This window comes from Manihot esculenta, chromosome 5, assembly GCF_001659605.2.
Source record: "Manihot esculenta cultivar AM560-2 chromosome 5, M.esculenta_v8, whole genome shotgun sequence".
NCBI classification, from domain to species: Eukaryota; Viridiplantae; Streptophyta; class Magnoliopsida; order Malpighiales; family Euphorbiaceae; genus Manihot; species Manihot esculenta.
The window spans coordinates 6,267,571-6,280,844 of NC_035165.2; the positions used below are offsets into that span (position 1 = coordinate 6,267,571).

A 13,274-nucleotide genomic window follows, 5' to 3' on the forward strand; every position below is an offset into this window, starting at 1 on the left:
AATCTATAGGCTATATAAATACTTGAGGGTCCATTTTGTGGACGCATTTGCTGTTTGATTTGAAGGCACTAACTACCTACCATCAATTTTCTTTCATTTCACCAGTTCTTTGTCATAATTTTCTTCTCTTTGAAAATGTTAGGTTTCAGCTTTATACTCTTTCTATTATGACCCATCGGTTATAGTTAGAAGAAGAAGTTTCAACCTCAGTCAATTCTCAACTCCCCTATTGAAGAGTTTTGATGAGTCAGATTATATATTGCATATTAAATGAGATAAATGGAAATTGGTTAAATTAGATAAATGGAATTAACTTTTCATTCCTTTTCTTCAGAACTATATAATTTGTCCTTGGTCAAAGGAACATACCTAATCAAATTTACCACACAGAGTCATAGACATGGGTTGGATGGTCTAAACAGGTTATTATTAGCTACTACCTGTTTTACTCCAAGCACAGATTGTTAAAGTAAACCCGAGCTTGGTTACAAAGGGTTTTAAAAAAAAAAAGGAGGTGACGTAAGCCACAACTAGCTAACGGCCGTTGGCTAGAGGGCTTACGGCGGAATCCTTGCAGGGACTAGGTGGCAAGCTACTTCTTCCTGAAGCAACGAGGCGTTGCACAAAGCTCTCGATTCTTTGTCCGTTCGTCTCCTCCATTAACCGCTTCCCCCCAAAAGGCAAGGACTCCACTCCTTTCTCCTTCAATACCTCGTCTTCCACTTTTGGGCCCATTACTCCATCGCTCGTCAATCCATTTACCTACACAAGTTTCACGCCGTCAATCACTGTCCGGTAATTGAAAAAAATAAAAAACAGATTACTAAACACTGTTTGGCTGTCAAGAAAAAATCGAGGAAAACAACAAAATTCTCGCTTCCACATTCTTTTTGTTAAGAGTTTTAGCAGGCACATTTTAGTGTAATGTTCGCAATGGAAAACGATATTGATTGTTTTCCTTGAACCCAGTTTTCTAAGCAACCAAACAAAGCCTCGAAATCCAATTGAGCATACCTGGATTCTGACGTAGTCTGAACGGTTCCAACAAAAAGCGTTCCCCAACATTTGGTCTATAGTCTCCGAAACTCCTTCAAGAACAATATCCACAACGGACGAAGTGGAGCACTCCCCGTTACGCCGGTGATTCCTCCTACTTAACGATCCACTTAATGGACCATTACCCAAGGATAGAACCAACAGATCCTCTACTCCGTTGACTGACGGGAAATCTCGCTTGTTGTGGAGCACGTGTGTAACTGCAGCAGCAGTCGGGTTGTTCATCACTAGACCTCCATCAATGCCGCAGCAAGAGGTCTTTCCGTCGACGGACGTCAAGTTAAACGGCTTAAAGAGGCTTGGCGTGGCTAGCGTGGCACGGCAGACTTTCCAGAGATCGAAGTTGAAACTCGGTGACTCTAACGCGTCTGCTCTGGAGAAAACAAAGGGAGCAGAGCTGTTGAGGTCATAGCAAGGAATGAGAAGAGGCTTACACGTGTCCTTTAAGGTCAAGATCTTTCCATCATCTCGCCTGAATGCTTCCTTTAATACCCTGTCTATGCTCTTCCCGGAGAATCTTCCGCGTCGGTGGAGGAACCTAGTAAGCTTGACCTTGAAGAGCTCGGATTTTTCCTGGGAAAGGAATGCTACAGCGTCTCTGGCAGAGAAAAGAGGACGGCCGGAGCCGTCATCAGCGGCCAACAACGCAGCGAGGAGAGCACCAATGCCAGTGCCAGCAATGATGTCAAAAAAATCAGAGACTCGAGCCTGAGGGTCACCGACTTTGAGGCGGATCTGGTCCTCGAGGTGGATAAGAGCAGCACCGGCGACAATACCAGTAGTTCCACCGCCATCAATGCTGAGCACACGCGTTTTCTTGGAGTGCTCACAGTGAGATAGCCACTTCTGCTCAAGCTTGGAAAAGATCTCGAGCGTGACTTTGCTAAGCTCCATTTGAGTTGTGAAAACTGCAATTGTAGGCGTTGCTGTAAATGCGTTAAAAGTTATATATCCGTGAAAAGGAGTGAATACCCTGTCTCACGCCTTCTTGCTGAAAGGCATTAATTGCCTGCAAAATGCCAGTCCTTTTACGATCTCTCCAACGAAAATCCCTACTTCTCAACCTCAAAGAATCTCTCTTCTACTTTCCTTGGAGAGTGTTGTGTGTTTCTCTCACTCTCTCTCTGTGGGGCTGAGAGTTAAATCCGGGAGTGAGGAGGCGTGGCGATAGAGGAGGGTGGTTATATATACTCGAGTTCTTGCTTCCTGTCGCTGGGCTTTTTCTCATTTTTCTTATTTTTATTTCTTGTGAAAAGAGAGATTTTACTGGGCGTTTTACTTTTCTGCAGTCAGATTCTTACGTGTGTAGACTGTCGTTGCACGTGCAATTCCGCGTGCTGTTTCAGGTTGCGAGAAGCGCTAACCTCGGCCTTTTACTCGGCTCGGCTCTCGCTCTCGCTTTCGCTTCATCCTTTTCGCTTACACGTGGGTCTTTCCAGAGATATATTATAATAGAGTAATAAGAAAAAAAAATCAATCTTATAATATATTTGAAAATAATAAAGTTATATATGGTGGGTGCTCGTACACCTTAATTTAAAAGTATTTTACTGTAATGTGGCACAGTAACAGGCGTATAGTTACATTTTTTAATTGAGAAAAGAAATTTAGACCGAGGTACATAGATGATGACAGGTAGAAAAACAGAAAAGAAGACAAAAATAAAAACAATGGCTTAAAAGAAATGTAAATGAAGGCGTATGGTCGTTTTCTGGAAGAAATGATGAAATGGACAGAGTGGCACTATTTGTCACAAGTATAGAAAGACGTAATTTTTCATTCAGGAGACAGATCGAGTAAGAGATTTTATTTATTTTGTTTTTTTCTTTTGTGTTAGCGTAACAAGTGTTTTGTACTATGATGAAGAGCGAGGAAGACACCATAATGCAGCCACCTGAAATAACCATTATGACCAGTAGGAATTAAGATCAATGAGCTTTTCTCCAAAGGATATGGAACTGCATGCATGCTTGCTTGCAATTATGTAGCTGCAATTAATAGCCCAAAGCAATCTGTCGTTTATGCTGTTTAGGCTCAAGAGCCAAAGCCCAATTCATGTTTGGCCCCAATAACTGCTGGTTTTTTCAATGGAAATTCGTCGTGCGTGATTTGCAGGCAGCACCCCACCGCAACACTTGCAAATTGTGTTAGTTTCTAATATAATGCTAATGTTATCCCTTGTACTTAATGTCGTGGGATGGACTTGGCTTGTTTTAAACATTAATCGAAAACTTAACTGCATTGAAATTGGCCTAAATATCTTTTGCTAAACATGTAGTGAAACTTGTCACACAAAAGGCAACAACCGACGAGGCGAATAAAGAAAACGGAGGCTTGTCCATGTATTGCTTTGGGGCCACTGGGCTTCGAAGTTTGAGGCTTCTGTTGCGGCCCCGCTTGTAGGGCCATATTATAAAGGGCTCATTAGGCTGGAAAGTGGAAAACCAAACACCCCAAGCACTAAAAAGATAAATTGTATGTATATATATATATTTGGATGGAGGCCGTATTTAAAATGAATGGTATTGGGTCGATACCAGTTCAGACCGGGTCGGGTTTAATAAAGCACGTCACCCAGCAACGATCGTGCAGCCCAGGAAATGCCATTACTCAGCAGCTCTTATCCACAAACACAATAACAGCCTCACTCTTTGGTAGCTGGTTGACGACCCAAGACTCTAAACTTCGCCTCAACATCACTCTCGAGAAAACTCATTCTTAGCCTCTAGCTTTGATGGCTACTGCGTTCTCTTCAACGACACCACTCAGGTCCGTCTTCCAATCCAAGCCAAAACCTCCCAAAATCCTCCTTTCTCTTCCAGGTACTTTGTTTCCTTCCATTCCCCCTCCTTCATCTTCCTAGGTTTCATTAATGCCTGTGGCTGGTTTCTGCAATTTCATACTGTCTTTTCCACTGCTCAATTAAAGCACTCTAATGTGAAGCAATGTTTCAGTTTCGTCTTATGGTGCAAACTACAATGATAACAACCGTTCACATAGTGCCGCTGTGAGTTTGTGGAGCTCGACTTCTCACTACGCCGGTGCCACCAAACTTTCCGCCAACTCCATTGCTGTGAAGCAGTTGTTGCAGAAGAGGCAAGTAAATCATGCCTTGTTTATTGCTATTACTTGCTATGCTTCTGCTATTGGGAGAATATTGGATTGGCTTATTCGTGTTTGAGATAATTAATGCTTCCGAGATACTTGATTGTTATATTGTGTGTGCGATTTTGTATCACATACAGAAGAGGAGTGATACAGTGCGCGACCATTGAAGAAATTGAAGCGGAGAAGTCCTCTATTGAGAAGGATGCTGTAAGTGTTTTGGTTCTGTAAAGTTTATTATGTGGTCAGATATGTAAGGGTTGAAGGCCTGCTTACATAGCTGTCTACTAAGTAGTAATTGAGGGTGTTGGTTATTGTCAGAAAGCAAGGATGGAAAAGACCATTGAAACAGTCAGAACCAATTTTAATTCTGTAAGGACAGGCAGGGCAAACCCAGCAATACTAGATAAGATTGAGGTATGCATTCCGTGTCAGTCTGTAAAGCCTTGTTTTCGATTCACATGCATAATATGATGATTTTCCAAAAAAACAAAAAGAAAACCTGTGCTGATTATAACTTCCCCCAGAAACGAAATACACGATTTAGTTCCTTTTCACTTGTGCTTCTTTTTCATAAGCATTATTTGCTATATGTTGCTTAGGAATTCAATAATTTATATTTGTAATTTCTCTTGATTTTGTACATTCAACAAATGACATCACACTGTTGACATTCTTCTTGTAAAGTTCAAGGCATCCCCCAAACCCCATAAACAGGCTGCCCTCATTTGTGCTGCAAAGTATCTAAGCTTGAGGATTTCCCATATCTCTAATAGACATTTGCAACTCATCTGGCCTGCTTTGCAGAGCCAGGATCCATCTGTAGCTATGTACAAGATCCATTCTCAGTAACAATCTATATGATATAGCTTTCTATCCTTGCTTCACCTTCTCCACTATCAGGGAGCCTTACACAGCCTTGGTGCTTTGCCACACTACAACTTTGTAAAAGAAACCTCTTTAAGCTAAGAACTAACGTAGAAAGAGTGGCCGGGACTGGTGTTTCTTTAACATACCATAGTAGAAATCAGAATGTGATGTGTCTGGTGTAGGTTCCAACTTCCAATAGTCTTATGCCCTTTGATTTGAAGGAATTAAAGAAAATGGTTGCTTTAGCTGGAACTTTTGGTATGAGCACCAAGGAATAAGTTCTAGGTTTGGAAATAAGAAGCATGCCATATTTTATTTTATTTTATTTTTTCTTCTTGCTACATAATTCAAATCTGTAGCATAGTTTTATTGCATTTAATATCTCCACATGAAAATAAGCTTGATGCTTTTAAGCTCACTCTATTCTAATCTGATTCAGGTAGATTTATGTTGTAGGAAGAACTGTTCTAGTGAGGAAGAAAAATGTAATGATTTCTGTTCTTATTCTTATTTATTTTTTCATTTTATACAAATGGTATTAAATGTTGTGAGAGTTCTCACTCTTGGTTAATGTTTACATTCAATCTAGATTACATCTCTTCTTAAACATGCGCTCAGTCTTCAACATAGCAGACATGAGGTTGCTTGTTGAGCAATTTTTATGGAGCATCTTATAGTTATAGTTTATTGTTCTGTTAAAGTGACACGTTTTATTCGAAAGCTATGAAACCATGCTTTTACAGGTGGAGTATTATGGAAGCCCAGTCAGCTTGAAGAGCATAGCTCAAATCAGTACTCCTGAATCAAGTTCTCTTTTAGTCCAGCCATATGACAAATCCAGGTATTGCAAAAAGCAAAGAGACAGGAAAACTGGGAATATTTGAGGACCATCAGACCAAGCTTATTTACTCTTCCCTGAATAGATATAGTAGACAATATACATACTAAAAATTAGCATTCCAGTTGTCAACTATGTGCCAGATAATAGAGACAGTTTCACAAGATTTTCATTTGCTAAAATAACAGCATGTGTAGTGACACAATGATTATGAATCTTTGCTGACTATTTCATTTTGTTTTCTTATATTTGTTACTTCTTGCATGCCAGCTTAAAGGCTATAGAGAAGGCCATTGTCAGCTCTGATCTTGGTTTGACTCCAAATAATGATGGAGAAGTGATACGGTTGTCCCTTCCTCAATTGACCTCAGAAAGAAGGAAGGTAATTTCCTTTCGCTCATGGGATGTAGCAAGTGGTAACTACGCGAAAGATCTGCGGGGCCTTTAATCCTCTACATTATTTGTTGCATTTTACACTTTGTGCGGTTACATGTGAAGTTAAATATAGCCATGGCTATTGTATCTAAGTTATCAAGAATCCCGTTGGAAATGTTCGTTTTACATTCTAGTTCTATTCACTTCTGCTGTATGTTGGATACAGCCTGCCAACTTTCCCATGCTGTGTTTCTTTAGTTCCTTGCTTGCTTACTGGAGCTTATGATCAGTGACAGACCTATAGGGGGACTGGTAGGGGCTGTTGCCCCCCCCTGAAATTTTAATTTTTACATGTAAATAAGTTAAATATGAGTTTATTTTTAATAAATTACCACATTTAGCCCCCATTAACTTTTAATAAAAATTATAAAAGGTAGACTTTAATTGTTAAGTATATTGTGGTGCCCCCTAAATGTAAATACCGCATCCGTCACTGCTTATGATTGACCTCCGCATCATTGGCTTGACATCTAATTCTCTCCCTCTCTCTACACCCACACACACACACACTCTCTCTCTCTCTGAAAAACACGCTCAGTGGGTAAAAATTCTTTTCAATTATATGCAATTGACTGGATAGTCCCAGTCCCACCCAATGTTTCTGCTGTAACATTTGTGAAAATTTGAGTGGTGGAAGTGGTCAACCATATCTCAGCAAAACCTCCTGTTTGTTTTATGTTTTTGGTTTGTAATTTGTCTACACTTTGCTACGTACATCAAAAAGTTAACACATTTGGTGCATGCCTTACCAAGCAGAAATTTAGAGAAATTCATAATAAATTTGTTATAGATGAATGATGAAAATTGAAATAGAGTCTTGTTTGAGATGATTTTAAGAAGTATACTTCTGGGGATCTTATGGTGAATTCTTTTTTTCCTTTATCTTTCTCATTTGCAGGAGTTGTCAAAAATGGTTGCTAAACAGGCTGAAGAAGGAAAGGTGAATATCAATTTTGTTTAGTTACTGGTTAAAAATAAGATAATTTACCACTGCTTCAATCAGATTAATTATGTATAGTTATAATGATCTTAGGGTAATACAGTAAAATAGGCCCATCTATTGGGACCTGCAAGAATGTATATCTATTAATTGAATTCTTCAGAGAATTTAGAACTAATGTGAAATAATGTGTTTCTTCACTTGAAGTTTTCATTGAAGAACACAGAAAGGCACACATTCTTAGGTTCACATTGCGCATTCTATTGAATCCCATATCGAATTGGGATAGAATAATGTGTCCTGCTCCTCCTCCCTCTTGAATTGGCTTTTGGTGTGAGGTAGATCTGCTCCAAATTTAGTATGGTATGTTAAATTCCACATCGATTTTATAAGACCTTTAAGCACTCCTCCCTTCTGAGCTAGCTTTTGGGGTGACTTAGAGCTAGTCTAAATTTAATATAGTATCAGAGTCTTCCCACTGAAATTGGATCTCCTGTAAATATTTGCTCCAATGTAGTTCTGGGCATGAAGGGGTATGTTGAATCTGACATCGGTTTGGGATAGGGTAATGTGCCCTTTTAAGGCACTCCTCTTAAACTAGTTTTTAGGCTAGTTTTTAGGTGAGTTAGGGCTTGCCCAAATTTAACGAATAGATTCATTCTAAAGTGTAGTTCTTTATTAACAGATGAATTATAAAGTGTAATTTTTTTCTTATCTTGTCATTTGCATGTAGAAATTGGCTAATGGGGATACTCAACTGAGCCTACAGGTTCTCAGCTTTCTAAATTAGGTTGTTAATAATTGTCAAGCTTGGCTTGGTTCTTGGTTTGTTTTTATTCTACTCAAACTGAGTTTGACTTTGTTAAATATTTGTGCTGATTATATCTTTCAATTCAAGCCACTAAAAGATGCAGATCAAAAGCTTTTAATCTGAGTATTTGAAGCCTTATCCTACGAGTTTGGCCCAAGGCCCTAGGAGGGAGGACACATGAGAATTAAATATAGTGTTCAAAACTGGACTGGACCAGCCAGTAAGACTGGGAACTGGAGCACTGGCTGGTCCATCTGGTTTAAAAATTGTTTTCTCCTTAATAATGTCAAAAAATACATTTTTGCTTATTCAGGGTGTTGCCCTTATCCACTTGACCATCTTACTTGCATTAAACATCTGTGTGCAAACAATTTATTTATTTTAAACCGAATCATTTAATTATTTTTATCGTTTATGTTGTTAATATATATTTATTTTAAAGGGATGATTAATTTTATATATCTAATTATGATTTAATATATATTGGTTGAAAAACTCTTAAAACCCTATCTTCACCAGTTCAATGATTGGGCCGGATTTAAAAACCTTGGAATTAAAGTAGGGGTCCCTATTAAATGAAAAGGAAAACTGCAAAGGAGCTTGTTCATGAACTTAAATCAATCCAAGTTCACCTGTATTAAATTTGTGTTTAATTCATTTATTAATAGAGCCAAAATTTTATGTTTAAATTCAATCACTTATCTCAATAAAAGAAACATGAAGTTTTACTGCATTTGTTTACAAGCTAGCTGCTGATTGAACTAGTTCATTTATGGCCGGTAGACTACATTAGAGTCATTGATCTTTTCCTTGAAATGATTTTTCTTAATCTGTCTTTTCTAGGTAGCATTGAGGAATATTAGAAGAGATGCACTGAAAGCCTATGAGAAACTGGAGAAGGTTTGCATCGAAAAACATTGTGTTGTTTTTTAGTTATTTCTTCTACTTCTGGTTGGGGGGTGGGGCAGTTTATTTCCCTGTGTATTTTTATCCTAATCTTTTTTTTTAATGGTTTGTATCTTAATCCTTTTTCTTCAGGAGAAAAAGCTCTCAGAGGATAATGTCAAGGACTTGTCCAGTGACTTACAGGTAACTTCATGCTTTACTTTTTTGCAGCCCATTGTCTCGGGATGATTTTGGATGCTTTCTTTTAACAGTACAGATAGGCGTGCAGTTTTTTTTAGTGTTTATGAAATGAACTCACTAACAAACTGCTTTAACAGTGTCACTGAATTTTGCTAGACATGCAAGGCACTTTATGTTTACTCGGTAGTTGTCATGCAGGTTGAGTGGATTATATTGCTAAGATATGTCATGACAAGCACCAAATGGTTGGAAATTTTCTTGAAAGAGTTCTTACTAGTTGTGGTGCTTATATTGTGCGCTATTTTATTTAACCCTATTCTTTCAGTCATGAGTCAGATGCATTTGTGAAACACTTAAATAGTCTAATAGCAGCTTGGCTTGCTGCATATTAGGGGTGTTCATGGATTGGTTCAATCCATAAAATTCAACCAATTCAACTCAACTCAAACCAACAAACTTAGTTAAATGGTTATGTTGGATTGGTTTGTATATTTTATTCAACTTATATGGTTTTTTGTTGGTTAACCAATAAATATAAACTACACATCCTAAATTCTAATTTTACCTTATCTTCTTTAGTTTTTATGTTTAGTTTGAATAAATACTAATTAGATTTTTTTTGTATCTCTATTATTATTAAGAATGTAATATCTCAATTCAATTATTTTATTTTTATTTTTATTTTTTAATTTCTGAAAAATAAAAAAATTAGTCATATTTTTGCACCTGTAGTATATTTTGCAGATACGTTATTTTATTTTTCTGCAATTATTTTAGGTACAATAATTTTTTAATTTATATAAAATTAAAATTAGTCACATTTATGAAAAAAGTTAAATTAATATGTATAAATTATTTTAATTTTTAATTCGTGCAAAATTTAAAGTAGTCACTTTTCTAAAAAAGAGTTAAAATAATGTGCAAGATATATTTTATTTTTTAATTTCTACAAAATTAATTTAGACACATTTCTGAAAATAATTAAAATGATATGCAGAAATTATTTTAATTTTTTCAATTTCTGAAAAATTAAAATTAAAGTTATAATTTTTATTTTGAAATTAATTTTTTTTTTTAGTTTACAAGATTTAAAAGTGTATAATTTATAAACTAAAATAGATATTTTTTGTTTCGTTATTATTTGAAATGTAATATCTAAATTTAATTTTTCTATTTTTATTTCATTATTTTCATTTAATTTTTTATGATACTTTTTAATTTATATTTTTTAATTGTACTTTTATTATATTAGCAAATTTGCAGTTAAGACCTGAATGATTTTTCATTGTATTTTATAATTAGTATATCATTAATTAGTAAATTAATTTTAATAGTCGATGGGATATGAATCTAGTAGATAGTTTGGATCGTTAATCATTGGTTAACGGTTAACCAAAAAGATATATGGTTTAGATTGAATTTGGTTATAAAACCAACTAAACAAAGATGGTTTGGATCCAAATTTAATCCAAACTAACCATTGAACACCCCTACACCCTATTGCATGTGGTATTGCTGGAAATACCTTGGTAGTGTTTTGATAATGTTTTGTGGTATGCTAATAATATTTTAGTAGGCATTGGGATTTGAATTTTTTCATTTTTCTTATTCTCTTTCATCGTTCCTCGGTCCATATCTTTTATTTTTTCTGTGACGAACAAATAACTGACAGATTCCCACATTCAGCCTCTTTTGAGCTCTCTAAGTTAATTCCTATTTGAGCAATCTAAGTTAACATTGTTTCCTTCTTACAGAAGCTAACAGATGAATACATGAAGAAGATTGACAGCATCTTCAAACAAAAGGAAAAGGTATGTCCTTGTGAACAAACTGATAGAATGGGAAAAACTGTTTTACTTTGTAGATGGGAATATAACTTTTATTATCATTATTATTTCAGCTGCTTGTTTTTCTTATATGAATAATGCGTGAATGTATAAATATGCATTCTCTGGAAGCATGATAAAGATCTTAAATCTTGAATTCCTTCAACTAGAGGTGAAAAATTTCTCTTTGTTCTCTACCAATCTCAGGACCAATTACAAAGGGATTATGGGATGTTTTCTCCTGGGCTTGTGAATTCCAGGTTGGGTTGGCAAGTTGATTCAAAAGCAGAAGAAATGTGGCTTAGCAAATGAATAAAAATCCTGAAATAGAATTATGGGTTCTCAAAGGGATATAAGCTTCAATAGCTGCAACATAATATCTGACCAAAAAGTTGACCAGTCTTGTGTTGGAACTGTGAAACAATTTGGATAGCATGAAATAGCATATAGCTGTTGAATTTGAGATTTTTGTGAAATTGCATGAAATAATGTAGGTAAAGATAGCATTGACACTCTTGCATATTCATGGGATATCAAATACAGTCATATGACTTATATGATACCGAACAAGAATACAGTCATGTGACTCACATCGTAAAAAAATAAAGATGCTACTCTTTATCATTTTGCATATGCAAACTCATCCTGACCAGAAGCATCTTAGTGTCAGCAGTGATAAATACATTCTTATATGACTTCGTATGAGCTCTTCAGATTGAGAGTGATGTCAAATACAATCTAAGAGTGCTGCACTCTGATTGCTGTCCATCTTTTTTAACTATTTGGTTAAGGGATTCCATTACTCTGAAAGATTTTTTTCATTTGACATCTTATTTTGTTGTAATGATTAACATATGCTGACAGCGAGCTTTGTCTTTCAGGAATTGCTGAAGGTTTGAAAGTTGTTTGTGCACAAATGTAAAAAGGTTTCTGCCGTAAGTCTCCATTTTGGGACAAACTTGTGAGGTGGTAATGTCCGTAACTGTTGAGGAAGGCAAAAGGATATTGTGAATGAGATGCGAAAACGGAGTATTATTGAGCATTTGTTAGTCGTATGTATAGCATTTTTCAAAATTTTCGTTGGTATATTGTCTCAAGATAGGAGTTAGTTACTGTCTACAAGAAAATACCATGATATTGGCATGGCATTGTAATGATGAGAAATGTTAGCCCATTTTCTTGTTTCCAACATTGGCTCATATGATGGGACTTGTGCTATTCATCATTTGAGATTTCTATTGGTGATGTGCATAATATTCTAACTCGGAAGACCTCCCTCTTATCAACATTCTAACTCCGAAGCACGAGAATAGCAATGGCATCTGCTATAACTGAGTTGAAATTATATGATACCGAACATGTGTACGTATAACTATGCCCTGGGGCATTAATACTAAAAGCTAGCAAGCATGTGCACTGGTATTGCCACATTTCTTCGATTTGTTTCATAGTGTAACTATACCCCGAGGCATTAATACTGAAAGCTAGCAAGTATGAGCATCGGTGTTGTCACATTTGTGAGATTCGTTTCATAGTATAACTATGCTCTGGGGTATTAATATTGAAAGCTAGCATGTGTATTAGTATTATCACATTTCTTCCATTCGTTTCATAGTATAACTATGCCCTAAGGGCATTAATATTAAAAGTTAGCAAGTATGTGTACTGGTGTTTGCCACATTTCTTCTATTCATTTTCATAGTATAACTATGCCCTAGGGGCATTAACATTGAAAGCTAGCCACATTTCTTCTATTCATTTTCATAATAGAACTATGCCCTAGGGGCATTAACATTGAAAGCTAGCAAGTATGTGGTGTTGCCGCATCTCTTCCATTCATTTCATAATAAACCTATGCCTTGGGGACATTAATACTAAAAGCTAGCAAGCATGCGCACTGGTGTTGCTACATCTCTTCCATTCGTTTCATAGTAAAACTATGCCTTGGGAGCATTAATACTGAAAGCAAGCATGTGCACTAGCGTTGTCACATTCTTCCATTCGTTTCATAGTAAAACTATGCCTTGGGAGCATTAATACTGAAAGCAAGCAAGCAGGTGCACTGGTGTTGCTACATTTCTTCCATTCGTTTCATAGTATAAATATGCCCTGAGAGTATTAATACCGAAAGCTAACAAGACATTTCTTCCATTCGTTTCATTGCTCTGGGGCATAATATTGGAAACAAATGGAAGATATGTGGTAACACCGGTGCACATGCTTGCTAGCTTTTAGTGTTAATGCCCCCAAGCAAGAATGTTCACGTGTGTTGCCACATTTCTACCATTCATATCGTAATACAAATAT

The 13,274-nt window shown here is 36.4% G+C and overlaps 2 protein-coding genes across 3 annotated transcripts; one reads left to right on the plus strand and one right to left on the minus strand.

The window, feature by feature from the left end:
* Nucleotides 1–295: 295 nt before the first annotated feature.
* On the minus strand, nucleotides 296–2,298 carry LOC110614392 (probable inactive patatin-like protein 9). Its single transcript, XM_021755913.2, has 2 exons — nucleotides 1,015–2,298; nucleotides 296–762 (listed from the first exon to the last, which is right to left on the minus strand). The coding sequence occupies exons 1-2, from the start codon at nucleotides 1,948–1,950 to the stop codon at nucleotides 535–537; spliced, it is 1,164 nt and encodes a 387-aa protein (XP_021611605.1). The 5' UTR covers nucleotides 1,951–2,298; the 3' UTR covers nucleotides 296–534.
* A 1,289-nt stretch (nucleotides 2,299–3,587) lies between these two features.
* LOC110615790 (ribosome-recycling factor, chloroplastic) lies at nucleotides 3,588–12,203 on the plus strand. Of its 2 annotated transcripts, XM_021757897.2 has the most exons (11): nucleotides 3,588–3,878; nucleotides 4,011–4,152; nucleotides 4,302–4,371; nucleotides 4,483–4,578; nucleotides 5,775–5,872; nucleotides 6,140–6,251; nucleotides 7,203–7,244; nucleotides 8,899–8,955; nucleotides 9,094–9,144; nucleotides 10,896–10,952; nucleotides 11,849–12,203. In XM_021757897.2, the coding sequence occupies exons 1-11, from the start codon at nucleotides 3,791–3,793 to the stop codon at nucleotides 11,864–11,866; spliced, it is 831 nt and encodes a 276-aa protein (XP_021613589.1). In that variant the 5' UTR covers nucleotides 3,588–3,790; the 3' UTR covers nucleotides 11,867–12,203. The 2 variants fall into 2 exon arrangements, with proteins under 2 accessions (XP_021613589.1, XP_043812692.1); XM_043956757.1 differs by lacking the exons at nucleotides 9,094–9,144; nucleotides 10,896–10,952; nucleotides 11,849–12,203 and having other exon boundaries at nucleotides 7,978–8,956.
* Nucleotides 12,204–13,274: the final 1,071 nt, after the last annotated feature.

Excerpts from the sequence above, each read along its gene's own strand:
- LOC110614392 (XM_021755913.2), bottom strand. The coding sequence starts at position 1,950 with ATGGAGCTTAGCAAAGTCACGCTCGAGATCTTTTCCAAGCTTGAGCAG. Across the intron at positions 763-1,014 it reads CAGACTACGTCAGAATCCAG|GTAAATGGATTGACGAGCGA; the intron begins GTATGCTCAATT and ends AAACTTGTGTAG.
- LOC110615790 (XM_021757897.2), top strand. The coding sequence starts at position 3,791 with ATGGCTACTGCGTTCTCTTCAACGACACCACTCAGGTCCGTCTTCCAA. Across the intron at positions 4,153-4,301 it reads AAGCAGTTGTTGCAGAAGAG|AAGAGGAGTGATACAGTGCG; the intron begins GCAAGTAAATCA and ends TATCACATACAG. Across the intron at positions 4,372-4,482 it reads CCTCTATTGAGAAGGATGCT|AAAGCAAGGATGGAAAAGAC; the intron begins GTAAGTGTTTTG and ends GGTTATTGTCAG.